Source organism: Symphodus melops (genome assembly GCF_947650265.1).
Source record: "Symphodus melops genome assembly, chromosome: 9".
Taxonomy (NCBI): Eukaryota; Metazoa; Chordata; class Actinopteri; order Labriformes; family Labridae; genus Symphodus; species Symphodus melops.
Genome location: NC_136699.1, coordinates 16,862,537 through 16,879,975, shown reverse-complemented (window position 1 = coordinate 16,879,975; position 17,439 = coordinate 16,862,537). Strand labels below are relative to the sequence as shown.

The following is a 17,439-nucleotide window of genomic DNA, read 5'->3' as shown; positions in this document are numbered from 1 at the left end:
GTGCATTTGATTGTTATTATTAGTTCTGTAGGTTGATTTATTCTCCACATTTTATTTTCCTCAACTTTGCTCTCTTCGTGTTTTACTTTTCTATCTTGGATAACTTTACCAGAATTCCAGGAGAATCTCGTTTTTTTTCTCTGCAAACCTCTGCCAAATAGACCAGGATGTTTCCTTTACTGCAAAATGAAAGTATGCTGGGATATCTCTGTGACCTTGAATCTCATCAAATGCCTCTCCTTTTCCCCAGTCCCCCCTCAGATCCATGAGAAAGAAGTGGCCGATCCTTCCAGCCCTTACCCCAGCGGCAGCAGCCAGATTCTAACATGCACTGCATATGGTCTCCCCGCTCCCACCGTTAACTGGCAGTGGAGGGCCTGGGGTCCATGTGTACTCAACAGCACACAGAGCAGACTGTAAGAAAAACAACTCTCCCAGATGCAAACAGCCACACACTCGATGCAATGGTTTTTTTTTTGCAAACCAGTGTGGGAGCAGAAAAGAGTTTTATCGAACAGGACAGATAGAGAAGAGGAGTGGGAAGCAGTGCATGAAGCGTTATGTGAGGACCAAAACGGAGGGGTGAGGTCAGTGTGAAATTATCCACTGGCTCTATGTCTAGAAAATAAGCACAAGACGGTGAAGAAAGAGATGTGGAGGTGGATAATAGAGAAGGGATTAAGAGGAAGGTGTATGAGAAGTGAGTCGAGGGAAGAGGAGACGAAAGGAAAGAGCGTCTGTTCGATGACCGACCTGCTTCCTCCCCCATGCAGCGATAATGTTTCTGTTTCTCTGCAGCTGGTCCGCCAATCCTCAGCTCTCACGCGGCGCTCTCATTTTCTGACTTTCATAGGCAACATATAGTGTGCACACACATATTCAGAAATGCACAGAAACCACCTCGGTGTGTTTGAACCCATCAGGGTGCTATATATCGCACATGCACAGATAAATGCCCACTTAAACACTAACACACATTCACATATAATACCCAGCATCGCCATGGGCTCTTCTCTCCTTGTCCGTCCCAGCAGTATCGCAACAAAATATAATGGATTCTCAGGATGGAAATTTAAGCTCGTTTTCAGTTATTTTTCATTTATAAGCCCCAGTGTTCAAGCCTCTCCTCCTGAATGTTCTCATAACATCCACCTGCCTCCGTCTTCCTCCAAGGCTTAATTCTGACGTTATTGCTCTTCTCTTGACCTTTCCATGTGGGCAGAAAACACTGAAACACACAAAGCATCATTCCAGCGTGGTTTTACAGGATGAAAAAAATAAATAAAAATCAACGGTGGTAGTTCAGGCTCAACTTTTGCTTAAGCTGTCCGGTTCATGTTCTGTCTCCTGCACATCTCGCTTGTGACATTTCCCCGACGCTGACTGAGAAATGGCTGTCGTGACCTTTCCTGCTCAATAAGAATTTCATTTTTTAATAGTATGGTCAGACACAAAGTGAAGGAATAATAAATCTGTCTTGGGTCACAGACGCCATTTAACTCGGCACCACGAAGAGAATTCAAAACGCCTGCCTGCTAAACGGTCCTTGAGCAAGACATTCATTTCAATCCAGACGAATATGTCACACAGCCAAAGTATTTTATTCTGAGAATATGTTTGTTTTCTTGCACCAGATGACTTGGTCATAATTCCTTTGGTACCTTTATGCTTTATATCAAGCTATGGTTTGCACGGCTTAGCATGAGCACTGTTAATGCCAGGGAATAAAGTTACACTATGGCCCCCAAATTTTACAGGTCGGTTTCCTTCTGTGGTCATCAGGCTTTAGTCTAATTCCTCCCTTCGCCACAATAGCGTTACGGTTTAAACCTCTTGATTTCCTTGCTCTGGAATCGATAAAATCAAGCTCAGGTTTTTGCAGGGCTCCAACAGTAAAAGCGCGTTGTTTGAAGAATTAATATGAGCAGGTGTAGCTCACTGACTTCAGCTTGACACCGTCTTCTACTTTTCTCTTGCATTGAAGCTCATATTGAACCGTATTCCATCCTTGCACATGCTGAAGTGTATAAAGCACAATTTCCAGTTATGTTAGATTTTCTTAGCTGGATGACTGAATCACTTTTTTATTTTTATCTTTTTCACTCTAGACAGAGCAGCTTTCCACTTTCTTTTTCCATACTGTTACAAGGCTCAGCTAACCATGTCGTGGCTGCTATTTCTTTGTCATTCGTTGTAAAAATATCGTATTTATTACTTCTAAGACCATCATTTGAAAAAGTGTTTTTTTTTTCTTTTTTTAGTTAGGGTTAGGTTCTTGTGAATTTGACTGATGGTAATGTCATTATAGTTTAGCAGGGTTTTAATTTTGTTTTTTAAAAGTTTGGACCTAATAGGCTACATAGGAAATACAGAAGCACCAAAATGATCAAGTCTGGGGACATGAATTTGTTTACCACTTTTCACAGTAATTGATGGGACATTTGTGTGGATGGTTACCAAGGGTTACCATGTGGCTTAAAAATCTGTCAGCAGTCAAAACACAGTGTTTGTTAAATATGTACAGAAAAAGAGAATTGAAACTCCCTTTACGTCATCCTACCCCAAATTCCAAGAATGAGGACATAACATAGACTCCTCATTGGTAGCCACAGCTGTTAGAGGTGTTTCTTAGAAAGGGACAAATCTATAGTGTATGTAAAAGAATATTGGCTATAACATTTTTATCAATGGAAATAATGAAAAATGCCCTGAGGAAATCAAAACAGGTTGCTTCATCAGCATTTTTTTTATTTAATTTCAAATTGTTTACGGTACAGCTGTGTATTCATTATGTACAAAAAAAAATAATAAAAACCGACCCTGATAATCTTTTGCTAAAGTAGAAAATGCAGTTGTGCCTTTAGGAGAAAAATGCAAAACAGAAATCCATTTCATGTTCATTAGTTCTGCTCAAGTGTTCACACTACAGATCCTTACAAAAATAAATGAATTTCAGAGTTTTTCCATTAGTTGGCGTGAAACTAAGCATAATTGCCCCAGCTTTTTGGTGCGCACTGATGTTCAGATCTGAAATGCGAACTAGTCTGAAGAGACAAAAATCACATAACACCTCAGGATATCTGGTTTGATGTGCTTCAAGATTCTTCCCCACCGCTCACTCTCTGCCATGCATGTCAATGAGGAGCGATGTCACCAATGTGTCTGTGTTTGTCTCCAGGGTCCGACGAGACAGGAAGGGCCGAAGTGACGGAATCGAAGACTGTCAGAACTGGCAGGACATTAACTCAGGGAACGCCATGAATGAAATCGAGGCTATAGAAACATCTGTTGAAGTGGTGGATGGCCGACAAAAGGTACCTTACGGTTGTTTGATTATGATTGGCATTCTACGCAAAAGCACACCTCCTCGTCCATCAGAAAATGATTGATATCATAATAAGGTGACTTGATTGCAGGATTACAATTTCTTATTTTGAAGAAAGTCTGAATACGATTAAATGTAACCCAGAAAGAAAACATTTATGTAAGTGGACTTATCCTTGAACTGTGATGTTTTTATGTAAGTGTCCCAAATTCTGAGCTCCGTAGCAAAATTTGTCAATCATGAGCCATTTCCACAGTAGAAATATTTAGAACTGGCTTCCTCTGCAGACTTCCTGTGAGGATGGGTTATAAACACATCCACACACGCATGCGAGGGGGCATATGGCCACATTCACATGCTTGCACACTTATAAAACGGAGCCAAAAGAGCATATTATAGCATGTGCACGCTAAAACACACAACTGCCCACATAAGGAAACATCCTGAGTTTTTTTTTTTTTTTCAGTCACAACTGAGTGAGTTTGCCTCTCGTTGTCCTGACAGGTTAAAATTAGCTTTGTATCAGCTCATATGAAAAACATGACAGGGCCCTGCTCTGTATTTTAAAATCTGCATAATATTACAATGTTATTAAAGTCTCAACCCTTTTTCCGACCTAACAGATAGTGAGCAGGCTTCAGATTCGAAACGCCAGCGTCTCCATCATATACAAATGTTCTGCTGAAAACAAAGTTGGCAAAGATGAGCGACTGATCTACTTCTATGTAACCAGTAAGTATGCCCTGATAGTAAATCCTTGATTTGACAACAACGATGACAAAACAGAGGAAAATGAAAGCGTGTATATTGCTAAAGTCTCCTGCAGGGTTTGTAGCAATGCAGATAATGTGTAATTTATAGACCTCTGGCTTTAGAGGTCCTGCTGCCAGCTGTAGACTGAACATGAGAAGTGCTGAGGGAGGGAGAAGGGAGGTGACTAAAAATGTCATTTTAACTTATGACCAGCGGAGAGTGAATGCACTGACTGCAAAAAGAAGTCTGATTGAAATGAACCACTCCAGAATATATTGTCAAATCCTCTTTAATGCTCCATTAAACGTTTTTCTAATGCGCTGATGTGATGGTCTTTATCACTAGTTTTCAAGTCTTCAACAATACACCATATTGTTCATTTAATAAATGATGCTTCCATTTAGAGTTAAATTGACAATAAACCAGGATGTGCTTTAGGGTGGGTGATTTAAAAGACTGTACGCCGTCATCTAAATACAATCACTTCGTGCTTCAAAAAACAAGATTGGAGCAGCGAAAAAGGCTTGAAAACAGAATCTCACAAACCAGTGGTTGACTTCATGGAGCAGCACGCACTTATTTTGCTCGCATTCTGTTACAATGGAGGTGAGCAGAATCGATGCAGCATTAAAAAATTACATTGAACATTTTCAAAAGCAACATTTCTTTCTACCTGAGAGCATGAACAGAGAATTGATTGGGCTTCCCAGTCACAAGGCCAAGGCCACACAACGCCACAAAGCAAAAAACTTATTTCCTTGAAAAAGTCACATTACTCAACAAGAATAAATCCTGATCCTTTTAATATTACCTGTCTGAGTGGGTATACTTGTCTTTTATTTTATTGTACAGTACAACTACTACTACACTACACAGACTACTTTTGCAATATGCTATTACATTATCAATCAATCCAATGATCTTTTTTTATACCCCCAATTCATAATGAATGTTATTTCCAGAGACTTAACAAACAGTGCAGGTTCTAATTCATACTCCTCATTAATGTTATTAGCATAACAATGTTTAACAGCAATACTTGTTAAACAACAAACTTAAAACCAAAACCCAGATTTTCTTTGAGGATTTATTAGAGGAAGAATATGTTATCCTTTTTTTAATCCCTCGAGGTGTATTTTAATTTTACACTCTCTTTGAGACATGCTGCACACGCATGGGCTCAAATACACACAACACATGCACAAACAGGGTCCAATGAGAGACTAATGGAGAGATGTCAGGAGAGGGGGCTACACATGCCTGAGCAGTTTGGGGTTTTGGGGCCTTGCTCAAGGCAGTGCTCAGGAAATGAACTTGCACTTCTCCAGCTACCAGATCAATTTCTAGACTTGGTCCGCAGTGGGACTTGAACTTGCGGCCCTCCAATTCCCAACCTAAGTCCCTACAGATTGAGCTACTGCCCCCCATTACTGATATTTAATGTCATAGTTCCTTTATGAAAAAGGATCAGTATGGTTTGGTAATAATTTCAGAAGACTTTTTGTAAACATAGTTATTTTTTCCTCTGGTATATTTGACTTTTACTTGCTGGAGGCCCTGTTTGCTATTAATATATTTATACAGAGGAAATGGCCCCAATCCAAATGAGAACTCCACACCGCCAAGGTGTTTGTTTGGTCTTGTTTCTTGATAAACATTGACAATGCTTGTTTTCTGTACCAAAATCTGATAAAAGAAATCCTCTGGACTGATGAAATCAACAAATAGTTACTGCAGATTTTCGCTTAAATGGCAAACATTTATTTTGTAAAGATGTATTTTCACCAAACTCCAGTCCTCCAGCTCTGTATGTTTATGCAATCTTACCAGCCCACCTGCCTTTCTTTCTTCAAAGCCATTCCTGAGGGTTTCAGCCTGGATGTTCAACCTTCAGAGAATTCCCTGGAGCAGGAGAAAGTGTCTCTGTGCTGCAGTGCCGACAACTACACCTACGAGCAGCTTCAATTGTACCGCCTGGACCCCCGGGCCCTGCAGGACGAGAAGGGCAGGCCTCAGGAGCTGGACTGCAGGAGTGTCCACCTCTATGCGGACACCCTGGACGGCAGGCTCTCCTTCCAGGAGCCCTCTAACAGCTGGATCCTGGACTTCACCATCCCCTCCGTGCAGCTACAGGATGAGGGTCATTATGTGTGCGAGGCTCAGAGCAGGCGTAGTGGAGAGAAACAGTGCCTGTTCAGATACATCTCTGTCAAAGGTGAGGGATAAAAGAGATAAAAGCTGCAGACAGACATATACACACATCGCCTGGCGAAGAGGAGTCGCTTCAACTGCTGCTAATTGTAGAGAAAGGCTCAATCCTTTGGCAGCAGAGGCACACACACAGGTCTCAATGGGCATGGAGGAGATGCTGAAGGCTTAAAAATACACACTCTCACAGCAAGGTGCCCACGCAGCCTGTTACCCACATCGACACATCACGCTAAAAGAGTACCTGGTGTTTGCACAGCAGCAGTGTGTAGTGACAGAAAACAGAGCTGAGAGGCTGCAGGGCTGAAATGCCCTAACAAATCCATACTTCATTCATGTTCTGAGTTGTTACCTTGCATCTGTGCCTGCAGGATGGATGTACATTTTAATGGGATTTTTGACTTTTGCTTCCTGTCAATCCCTGGAGACCCCTCCGAGAAAATCACGCACAATACAGCATTCAAAATTCACCATAATGCAGACATAAACTTTGACTCCTCAGTCTGTCTCCGTCCCTCAGTCTCGCTCTCTCTCTTTCTGTGTAGCCCTGGAGGCGCCCCGCTACAGGCGCAGCCTCACCAATCAAACGGTGAACGTAACCGAGTCTCTGCGGATGGAGTGCGACGTGGAGGGCAGACCCCTGCCTCGCCTCTCCTGGTTCAAAGACAACCGGCCTCTCCACCAAATGTCAGGTGCGTGAACATACCTATCCCAGGAGACGCACGCGTTTACACAACAGTGCAGTCGCACATCCACCCATCCTGCGGCCACACAGTCTGACACAAACCAAGGGGTTGCTCATGACGTTTGCCGCCTCTGTGTCTTTATTTGGCAGTACTCCTGTCTCTATTTGTTTTCTGGTGAAACTTGAGTTTGTGACGAACCCTCATAATCACTGCCACTTCTTCTGTCAAAGTAATTGCCGTCACTACTTTCCTCTAAAGCTCTTAGTGCTTAATTTGTCATGCTACTACTATTTTTCCACGAGGAACAGTTTCTTTATGAGCTCTCATACACTTCATAGTCTATATTTCACTTGTACTTGTTGATCTATTTATTTATATTTATTTATTTCGGCACTGTATTTTGGGTGTAATTTGGAGAGACAATTTCCTTCAGTATTATAAAAGTTCTGTTTTATCTTCTAAGAGTTTGCTATGTGTGACTCTCCAGCTAAATATGCTGATGTAGGTTTCACATTGAGAAAACACTGAAACAATAAGCTGAATGATTGTGCAGAAAAAAAGAATCAGTCCTTTGGCGGATGTTGACGTCTTTCCTTTTGCCTGTAGTGTCACAATAAATGGCAAACGGCGTTTTTTAAAGGGCGCACAGGCGCAACCACAAAATCATCCAACCAGCTCCACCCACACACTCACTGTTGAGTTGAAAAGATGTGTCAAACGCAAACAGTGGCAAGAAAGCTTGTGCGGGCGTAACATATGTGCACACTTACCCAGACCCACACATTAAACCCCGCAGCTGATAGAAACGGCTCATTAGCTTTCTCAGCGGCTTCACTTCTTAACATCTGAAGGAGATGGTAGGGGGGAGGAAGGGAGAGGAGAGATGGTCAATAAGGGTGTGTGTGACAGCTGTTGCTCTGGGTTTGCTCCGGGGCTGCTGGGACACATGGCTGCTGCATAGGACGATAGGATTATAAATAAATGTGACTGCTTAGTGTGAAATAATTTTCTGGGTTTGTGGGCGGTTCAGATGGGGCATTGTGTGTGTGTCACTAATCCTAAGTGCCCCCTTGCAGGGATCCAGCTTCAGGATTCAAATCGCACGCTGAGTATCCAGAGGATCAGAGAGGAGGACGCAGGCCTTTACACCTGTACCGCCTGCAACCAGCGGGGTTGCGTCCACTCCTCGGCTGCCGTCAGGGTCATCGGTGAGACACACACAGACACACATACACACACGTACAGACAGACAGACAGACACACACACACACACACACACACACACACACAGAAACAAACTGTTATGCACCACCTGTATCCACTCATGGACTCTTGCAGCTGACGTGCTTTTTTCGAGTGCACTCAGGCCTGAAATCACTGTCGCCCTTCAGCTCTCACACACACACATATTTTAGTTTTAGTTTTAGTGGTTCATCTCTTCAACTCAATCACTGCAGCTATAGATGATCTGCTTTAGTTATGAACAACTCTCCTTAGTGAAATCAAAGTCATTGGCTGCTGGGAAATTATGTATTGAGAATAAATTATTGAACTTGTGTGTTGGATTTGTGCTTTTTGCTTGTGAAAGCAAAAAGTTTTAATTGAAGGAGCTTGAATTAAAACCGGGACATATAGTTTGTAATACAGCACCCCCTACAGGAAAGAGAGGGTGGTATCATGAGAAGGAGACCGAAGAAAGGAAAAGATTTCTGGTTCTCAGAATTCCAAGCTTATAAACAAAATGTCATTTTCTTTCCTTGTATCTTTCTTCCTGTCAAGGTTCAAGTGACAAGGCCAACGTGGAGATCGTAATCCTCATCGGGACAGGAGTCATCGCTGTTTTCTTCTGGGCCCTGCTCATCCTGATCTTCTGCAATGTGAAGAGGGTCAGAGGGCACTGCTTTCCTCTGTGTGTCTGTGTGTTTGTGAGAGAAAGTGACAGGCTGTGACGGAGACACGTTAACCCTCTGACTCCAATCATGTCTGTTGACGTTTCAGCCATTTGATCTTCCAGAGTCTGTGGTTTCACACTGATTTCTGCTGGGAGTGAACCTAATTAGTGTTTGGCCATTAGGCCTCACAATCAGGACATCTATAGCGAGGCTCAAATGGCTTTGATTCCTCCTCACTAGGTCACACAATACATCGACTCACACAGCTGCTGTGTCGCAACCCAGAGTAAGAGGAGGGCATCATAAATGAATTAAGACAAATAAAACTGCATCTTTACCTTTTTCTGTCATTGAAAACAAATCTGAACATGGAGGTGACTTCCACGTCTATCTCATCACACTACCTATTCTCATCATGATAACTGTATGAATCCATAGTCTGAATTTGTTTTCAAGGGGGAAAAAAAGGTTTATCTGAAATTCATATAGAGCCCCTTAAAGATGAGTAGACAGTAGTCTGCTGCCGACTGTCGGTGTTATTATCATATGCAGTGCATAGTAAGTGTAGGAATTCATTATGACTTTATCTAAAGAGCCCTTTCTTCCCCTTGATTGCAGTACTTTTAATTTATTCTTTTAAAGTTTGCATCAGCCATCTGTTGATATTGTTAAAAAATAAATAAATAATGATAATACTTTGATAAACTTCTGCAAGGTGTATCTAAAACTGGAAGGGATCAAATCAGACGGTCTGAACGTGTGCTTCAGCCAACAAACTACAAACACACGTCATGTCTTATATCCCTTTGACTGAGGAGAAAACGTCACATGACTGTCAAGAATAACATGTTGAATACACTTCAGTAGTCACTTGCTTTCTTAAAAAGCATCGTGATTCCTTTTTTTTGTGTGTGTAACCTTTCCCTCATTCTATTGGTATTTTTGTGCGGTGCTTTCAGAAACTCATTTACTATATTTACACCATTCAGCCTGCGACCTCATCCCTTTATGTTACCACCTTCTTTTTTCTGAACCTCAGGTTAACCCTGCTGACATAAAGACAGGCTATCTGTCAATCATCATGGACCCGGGGGAGGTGCCTCTGGATGAGCAGTGCGAATATTTGCCCTACGACTCCTCGCAGTGGGAGATTTCCAGAGACAAACTCCGGCTGGGTGAGCGTTTGGGAATGATAATGGGTAAAATGGTACAGATGACGGGATGAATGAGCGAATGGGAGAGAGGGAGTGTATGAGGAAATCTGTGGGAGGGGATGAGAGCAAATAGATGGATGAAACTGAATTAGTTTTCCATTTTGCAGAATGCTTAATGGCATGAGTTTGGATCAGAGCCAGCTGGGCAGAGGGCTGCCAAGTAAAGAGCTAATGTTAACAAATGTGCTCGTTCACAGTGCGGCTTTCTAAAAACGCCCCGAGGTAACGCATCTGTTCCACCACAGAAGCATAGGGGAACATGTTGTTTTCCAAATGCTGCAATTGAGATTCTAATACCTCCCCGCTTGTCTATAAGGAGGCCAGATACATTTACATTTTGCTGCCAAAGCTGTTTATGAATTCCAGTGAGACTAAAACCAAACCTGCATCGTACAATACGCACATGAATATTTTGTCTATCTGCTCCAATACAGGAAAGGTTTTAGGTCACGGGGCTTTTGGAAAAGTGATCGAGGCGTCTATCTATGGCATCAGCAAAAGCAGCAGTGTGGACACAGTGGCTGTTAAAATGCTGAAAGGTGAGATTGGATGTCGTGTGTGGAGACGATTTATCAGCTTATTTTGTTTTTAAAGGACGACCGGTATGTCTATTGCTCTGTGCATTTCTATAACAAACGTAACAGTAAGCTTAATTTATTGTTCCACGTGTCATGTGTGTTTCAGATGGAGCCACAGCCAGTGAGCACAAGGCCTTGATGTCAGAGCTGAAGATCCTGATTCACATTGGAAACCATCTGAACGTAGTGAACCTGTTAGGAGCCTGCACCAAACCTAATGGTGAGAAAAATCACATGTATATGTCATTTATTCATGTCATAGTGTTTTGTACACCTACAGTAACACATCACACTCCTTCAGTCTAATTCAACACAGCTTCATGACGTTAGTTAATGTACGTGTCCAATGTGCTCGTTGTACAAATACGAGCTGTTTTTCATCCCCTGCAGCTTCAAGGCAGCATTTCAAATAACAGACCAGCGTAAAACGTCCAACAGCTGCCTCTCTTTTTCTTCGACACCCCTAATTTAACATCCATACATCACGTCGACCTATAGAGCATATTTTTGTGGGACAAACATCTGACAGTGTTTATCCTTAATAACATCTGCAATTTATCCGTGCTACTACCCTCCAGCAGTAAATGTTTGAAGGCTGTCGTTGTTTTCAGCATGTTGTTGAATAAATGAGCCCCGAAAAAGAATTGTAGCATTTGTAGTTTTCCCCCATTCAAATAGGACAGTCACTATACAAACAGATATATATAAGGTGTCTGTATTTCCAGGTCCATTGATGGTGATAGTGGAGTACTGCAAGTATGGGAACCTGTCCAACTTTCTGCGAGCCAAGAGAGAGTTCTTCCTCCCGTACAGGGTATTTAAACCGCTCAACTCAAACTGCTTGAATGTGATTAAATGGCTGCATGATCCACATTGAATAATCCTTTTCCTCGTTGGTTTTCTCTGAATGTGTTTCTTTCTTCCCACAGTTGTTAAACTATGACACATTTGTTGCGTAATGCTTCATGAATATTGATTTTGAATTGTCGTCTCACGTAGGACCGCTCTCCTAAAACACAGAGCCAGGTGAGACGGATGATTGAGGCGGGTCAAATGGACCAGAGAGCTCACCAACAGCTTTCCCCCTCCGACTCCCGCCTCATCAATCCTCCGACTCCATCATCAAACCCGCCTCCTCAGGCTCCTGCTGTGGAGAAAAGTAAACTTGTTATAATTAAAGAGTTTGTATTTTTTTTTAGCTCATAAAGACTCATAAACTTATTTTCTCTCTGTGACTCTCTGCAGTGGAGGACTTGTGGAAAACTCCTCTGACGATAGAAGATCTTATTTGCTACAGCTTCCAGGTGGCTCGTGGGATGGAGTTCCTGGCCTCCAGAAAGGTTAATTGTCTACTTTACAACGATAATTAGAAACTGAGCTGTGCTAAATATTCACCAGAGGTTGGCCCCAGAGGCAGCAGCTTGTAGCCTGAATCATTCAGTCCATCAGGGCTGTGTGCTGTCAATTATTGAACATGAGCTGTTCCAATAATGCATGCTGTGTACTAATTCTGAGCAGGTATTATTTCTCTTATTCCTTTTCTTTTTTAGAACTATCTTTATTTATTGCATACTTCCCATTGCATGATCTCACTTACAATCTTTTACCAACCAGAATAATAACATCATGCACAGCTGAGTTTACACTATTCAAGAGTGGTCACATGAGATAATTATATATATTTATATTTCAATACATAACACACATTTTTCCAATTCTAAGCAGGTTCAAAGATTGTATTTGTGGACACCTGTCCCACAATGGGCTGCACAGTGGTTAGGATAGGATAGGATAATACTTTATTGATCTCCAAATACAGCCTACGTAAAGAGTAAGAGGTATCTAAATATGACGCTAAATTAAATTCAGAAATTTAGATTTTGTTGTTCTGAATCATTAAAGGAAATAAAGGTTTTCCTTGTTGTCCAGTAAGAAATCCATCATTCTTTTGACAGTTGTTGATTTACATCAGTTCAGTCAATTTAAAAAAAGACTATTAATGAAGACAAGCGAAGGTGAAAAAGAATGAAGATTTAATTAAGAATTAAAATGTAATACAAATGTCGATTACAAAAAAATATAAATGAAATAAAAGACAGAAATTATGATTTTAGTTAGCCGAAATGTGATGAATACATTTAAATGAAGGATGAAGTTGCACAAAATTCAACAAAATGAAAATGAAAATGGTATTAATGGACATAATGGAATACCTTTTCTTTGTATACTTATACATAGAAACTTGAAGCGTCAGTCTGTTGCTCATATATTTCTTTGGTAAAAGCAGAAAAAAGAAATAAAGCCACGAGTGTAAGAAGCACATTATGCTGACAGCTTTGTGAGCGATGTCAGATCTCTCGCAGTGATCCCACAGACAGTGCTCGGTCTTATGAAGACAATGTCTGGTTCCAAATAAAAAACAAACAGAGAGAAGCAGACACATTCACAACTTTGAGGTCATTTCAAGGTCACTAAAATGCAATAATGCTGTTCACCCACTCAAGTCTGCAATACAAGAAAACAATGTGAAAGCACTGTACAGTATGCAAACACTCCTTCAAACACACACACACACACACACACACACCCACACACACACACCTGTCTGCAGTGTTATGATGCATGCGTTGTATCCACAGTGTATCCACAGAGACTTGGCAGCCCGGAACATTCTCCTGTCAGAGAACAACATTGTGAAGATCTGTGACTTCGGCCTGGCGAGAGACATATACAAAGACCCCGACTACGTCAGGAAAGGCAACGTATGCCATCCTCACACTCACTCCAGCTGAATCACACAGCCATATTCACTGTGGGGAGATTTCAAACATTCGTCTGATGTTTTATTTGTTCCATCAGGCTCGTCTTCCTCTGAAGTGGATGGCTCCAGAGAGCATCTTTGACAAAGTGTACACCAGCCAGAGTGACGTCTGGTCTTTTGGAGTTCTTCTCTGGGAAATCTTTTCACTCGGTAAAAAAAAATAAACATAATCATTACACAAACACACACATCTTTTTATGAGGAGTCGTGTGTATAGAAATCAAAGGAAGAGACTTTCAATAAAACCTCCTGCAGAGCAGCGGACTATCTATCGATCTCTTTTTCTTCAAAAAGCTTTCATAGAGAGAGTAATTACTCACCACTGGTATCCAAACGAACAGCAAGTAACCCTGACATGTTGCTGAACGTCTCCTTCGTCCGTACCCACTCAGGTGCATCTCCTTACCCGGGAGTGCAGATTGATGAAGAGTTTTGCAAACGATTGAAAGATGGCGTCAGGATGAGAGCACCAGAGACCGCCTCACCTGAAATGTGAGCAAAGGCCTTTCATTGATTTTTTTGTTGTTCTGTGTTTTAATTAAACATCTAAGGTAGCTGATCCTGTGCTGCCAAAAACCTTCTGTAGGTTAATGTGTCATGATTTAACGTTACCAAACCCAAGAGAAGATGCTTCGGTAACCATACATATCCTATTTTTGATTTAAATTGAAAAAGAGGCTTTTCAAAGTAATTTGACCAAAGTTAAAGACCTCATTGTCTTCTTTGTTGTGATGTTGCTGCCCTCTGCTGTTAGTTATGGCATCATGCTGGCCTGCTGGCAGGGTGAGCCCAAAGAGCGGCCGACGTTCCCGTCTCTGGTTCAGATCCTTGGAGACCTTCTACAAGACAACGGACTGCCTGTGAGTTCAATCATCTGAACCGTTTCTAGTTTGTTTGAGTTTTTAGGGCTTGATTGATTCATTTTTTTTAATTTTTTTTTTGTTTTTACAAATTCTCTCCAGGATGGAAAGGACTACGTTCCTCTGAGCTCCTCACAGAGCTCACAGAGCTCAGAGGATGACGGGTTCTCACAGGTCTCTTCACGGCCTCCGTCTGAGGAGGAGCTGAGAATGGCCTGCAACACTCTGCCCACCAGGTGCTCATGCATGCTGGTTTCCTTTAAGAACACATTATTAACAACTATCCTTTGAAATCATCAAAATCAGCAATGTATTTTACACATATCTTGTCTTCAGTGGATTTATTTTGTTTTTAATCCTGCTGGCATTTGGTTTTCACCAAGTGGCTCAGTCTGTGTTTAAATCTGATAATCTTTCCCCCCCTTCTGTAGCCGGTATTATAACTGCGTGCCTTTTGCCGGCTGTGTGTTTGTGGGACCCTCTAATGTCTGCCGGCCCAGAGTGAAGACATTTGACGAGTTTCCCCTGGAGATGCACCAACAGAAGGCTCCTCAAGTAAGCTCTTTATCCGCTCATCAAATGCTGAAAATGTGAACCGACAGGTGACATTTCGCAGATGACATTTGACTTGAACAGTTTTCTCATCAGATAATTAGACCAAAATAGTTGCGGCTGACAGAGGCAGACAAAGCAGCGCGGCCAATCGAAGAGGTTTTATTCACATGATGTCCAACCGTGTCTCTTCACAGGACAACCAGACGGACAGCGGGATGGTGCTTGCCTCCGAAGAATTTGAGAGAATTGAACACAAGCACAGGGGAGCCGCCTCAAAAAGGTTAATGATACAAAGCTGTGATCCCAGTAACTGAGTGAAAGTAAAGCTTACACACAAAAGACATTCCAATTACCCTGATATTAAATGTCAGTGTTTGACCTTTGGATGGTCCAACTACCGACACAAGGACTCATGGGGTAAAGATATATATATATATATATATATATATATATATATATATATATATATATTCAAAACCTGGTGGTTTTATAGATTCACCATACGTTCAGGAGTCTGTACTAGAAAACACTTGAAGTCATTTGAACCAAGGACAAGTACTGTAGTGAATACTTAGAAACACACCTTGAAAAAGAACGTTATAAAAAAGAAAATACAGGAAAATAAGGTGAGTTTCAGCTGACTCCTGGATGTCTACATGAATCCTCTGAGACTGTACCAGCCATCAGGTGTAAGCCACCTCGGCTTCTGCTCGTTTCTTCTTCTCTTTAAACATGTCTATATTTTACTCCTAAAGTGAAAGCCTGTTTGTTGTTTTTCAAAGTTGGTTTTAAAAGTTCAAGATTTGTAACAGCTCATGGTTAATCAATAAGTAGCCGGCAGCAACATAAACGGGCATAAACATGTGCTGGCTGTGAGGAAAATGATGCGTCGTTAATCGTTTCGAGGTTAAAGACGAGTCAACAACTACATTCTGTGGCCGCTCCAGGCTCGACTATACAGTACATACTTGTTAGCTGGGCAAGTTCATTGCCGTTTTGTTTTTTTTCTTCTTTCTTTCAGGAAACTTCTTGACAATAATAGAAATATGGAATATCACCAGTTTTTTTTTTTTTCCAAGTTCTGCGATTCATTATATCCACATCTTTACTATTATAGTAATTGTAGTAACTATACCAAAAATAAAGTAAACTGTATTTCATAAAATTCATGCTTATGCTCTAGCCCACCTTAGTTTTCTATATTGAACATTAACTCTGACAGCTGCCTCCTGTCGTTGTCTTCTCAGTCGTATGGGCAGCAGCAGCAGCACAGAGCCTCTCACAGCCTCTCGTGGATCTCTGGGTCACAGCAGTGACGTCATCAGCTCCAGACACCGACCGCACTTCTTCAGCCAGCTCTCGGGTCAAACTTTCTACAACAACGAGTACGGACATCTGTCCGAGGAGGGCTTCTGCGACTTCTTCTCCTCGCCTGACGCCCCCTGCCTGGCCTCCTCCAACGTGTAAACTCAAAGATGCAGCCCAGGAGAGAGGAGAGGGTTATAAAGAAAAGTGTAGTGCAGGTCAGGGGGGGGGGGGGGGGTAAGACATGTATGGCATCATCCTAGTATTGATATAACTAGCCATTTATTATTAAAGATCAGGTGACCTCTTCTAATTTCTCATCCTCTGGGCTGCTGCCTCTACAAACAGACTGAGCTTTCAGTGCCTGAAGTTCCTCAAATACGCCACTGGGTGGCAGCATTATGACAGTATTTTCTACTTAAACATTCATATTTTTATCTTTTATATACAGAGTATTTTTCCTTCTTTTGTACAAATTATGATTCATATGTGAAGAAATAAAGAAATGTATCTTCTCTGTCCTTCTCTTGTGAGGTCAAATGGGTCTTTAGTTTATGTTTCAGAAGACATTTGTCACACTCATAAGTAACCGGGGCGGCAAAGTCTGATGTTTTGAGTCAGAGACTGAACAATGCAATGAGCAGATATGTGTGGCTCTGTCAGACAGTGGAGGTGGACACACTAAGAGACCTGACACTGTGAAAAAGGAAGACCCATGTGACGTAGGTAAACAGAGAGATGTGGGACGAATAAAAGGAGTGAGTCACACTAAGCACTTCTTATCAGAGCTGGACGTCAGCATGATGACAGCTGTGACAGTCTAACACCTCTTACAGGCTCACATCACAAATGACAACCTACAGAGTGTTGACTTGGGCTGCCAGCTGAAGGAAATGAACATCGACGAGGTGCAAAGTCCACTTCACCAACACTACAGTTAAGTTAATGATATAAAATCAGAGGTGCAAAGGATCTATTTTCATTTTCTATGAGTCATTGTCGAGGCGATTGAGAAAATAGGACAGAGGAAGGAGTTCCGTGTAGATACAAAGGTTCATACTCACATTTCGGCTGAAAAAAACAAAAAACACAACAGTTTTTAAAAAAGGCACTCACTTCTTCTTCACCGTAACATTTTGACTCTACGACTCGTGTACTTGGAAAAAATTTCAAGTCTTCCCTTCTTGAAACTTCTATTCAGTTAGCTCGTACTCCCTTTGAGAGCTGTAAACAAAATAACTT

At 41.7% G+C, this 17,439-nt stretch overlaps 1 protein-coding gene across 1 annotated transcript in view; it reads left to right on the top strand.

The window, feature by feature from the left end:
• The window catches only part of flt4 (fms related receptor tyrosine kinase 4), a 43,173-nt gene extending 26,455 nt beyond the window's left edge, over positions 1 to 16,718 (top strand). The window contains exons 10-30 of the mRNA XM_079351918.1: positions 251 to 416; positions 3,179 to 3,314; positions 3,949 to 4,057; positions 5,934 to 6,293; positions 6,832 to 6,978; positions 8,049 to 8,180; positions 8,752 to 8,858; positions 9,904 to 10,039; positions 10,513 to 10,617; positions 10,763 to 10,876; positions 11,382 to 11,470; positions 11,656 to 11,815; positions 11,902 to 11,996; positions 13,296 to 13,418; positions 13,516 to 13,627; positions 13,870 to 13,969; positions 14,232 to 14,337; positions 14,440 to 14,573; positions 14,769 to 14,892; positions 15,087 to 15,172; positions 16,140 to 16,718. Of these exons, the coding sequence (XP_079208044.1) occupies positions 251 to 416; positions 3,179 to 3,314; positions 3,949 to 4,057; positions 5,934 to 6,293; positions 6,832 to 6,978; positions 8,049 to 8,180; positions 8,752 to 8,858; positions 9,904 to 10,039; positions 10,513 to 10,617; positions 10,763 to 10,876; positions 11,382 to 11,470; positions 11,656 to 11,815; positions 11,902 to 11,996; positions 13,296 to 13,418; positions 13,516 to 13,627; positions 13,870 to 13,969; positions 14,232 to 14,337; positions 14,440 to 14,573; positions 14,769 to 14,892; positions 15,087 to 15,172; positions 16,140 to 16,359 (2,861 nt within the window). The 3' untranslated portion in view covers positions 16,360 to 16,718. The remainder of the gene's footprint in view (positions 1 to 250; positions 417 to 3,178; positions 3,315 to 3,948; positions 4,058 to 5,933; positions 6,294 to 6,831; positions 6,979 to 8,048; positions 8,181 to 8,751; positions 8,859 to 9,903; positions 10,040 to 10,512; positions 10,618 to 10,762; positions 10,877 to 11,381; positions 11,471 to 11,655; positions 11,816 to 11,901; positions 11,997 to 13,295; positions 13,419 to 13,515; positions 13,628 to 13,869; positions 13,970 to 14,231; positions 14,338 to 14,439; positions 14,574 to 14,768; positions 14,893 to 15,086; positions 15,173 to 16,139) is intronic.
• The last annotated feature ends 721 nt before the right edge of the window (positions 16,719 to 17,439 follow it).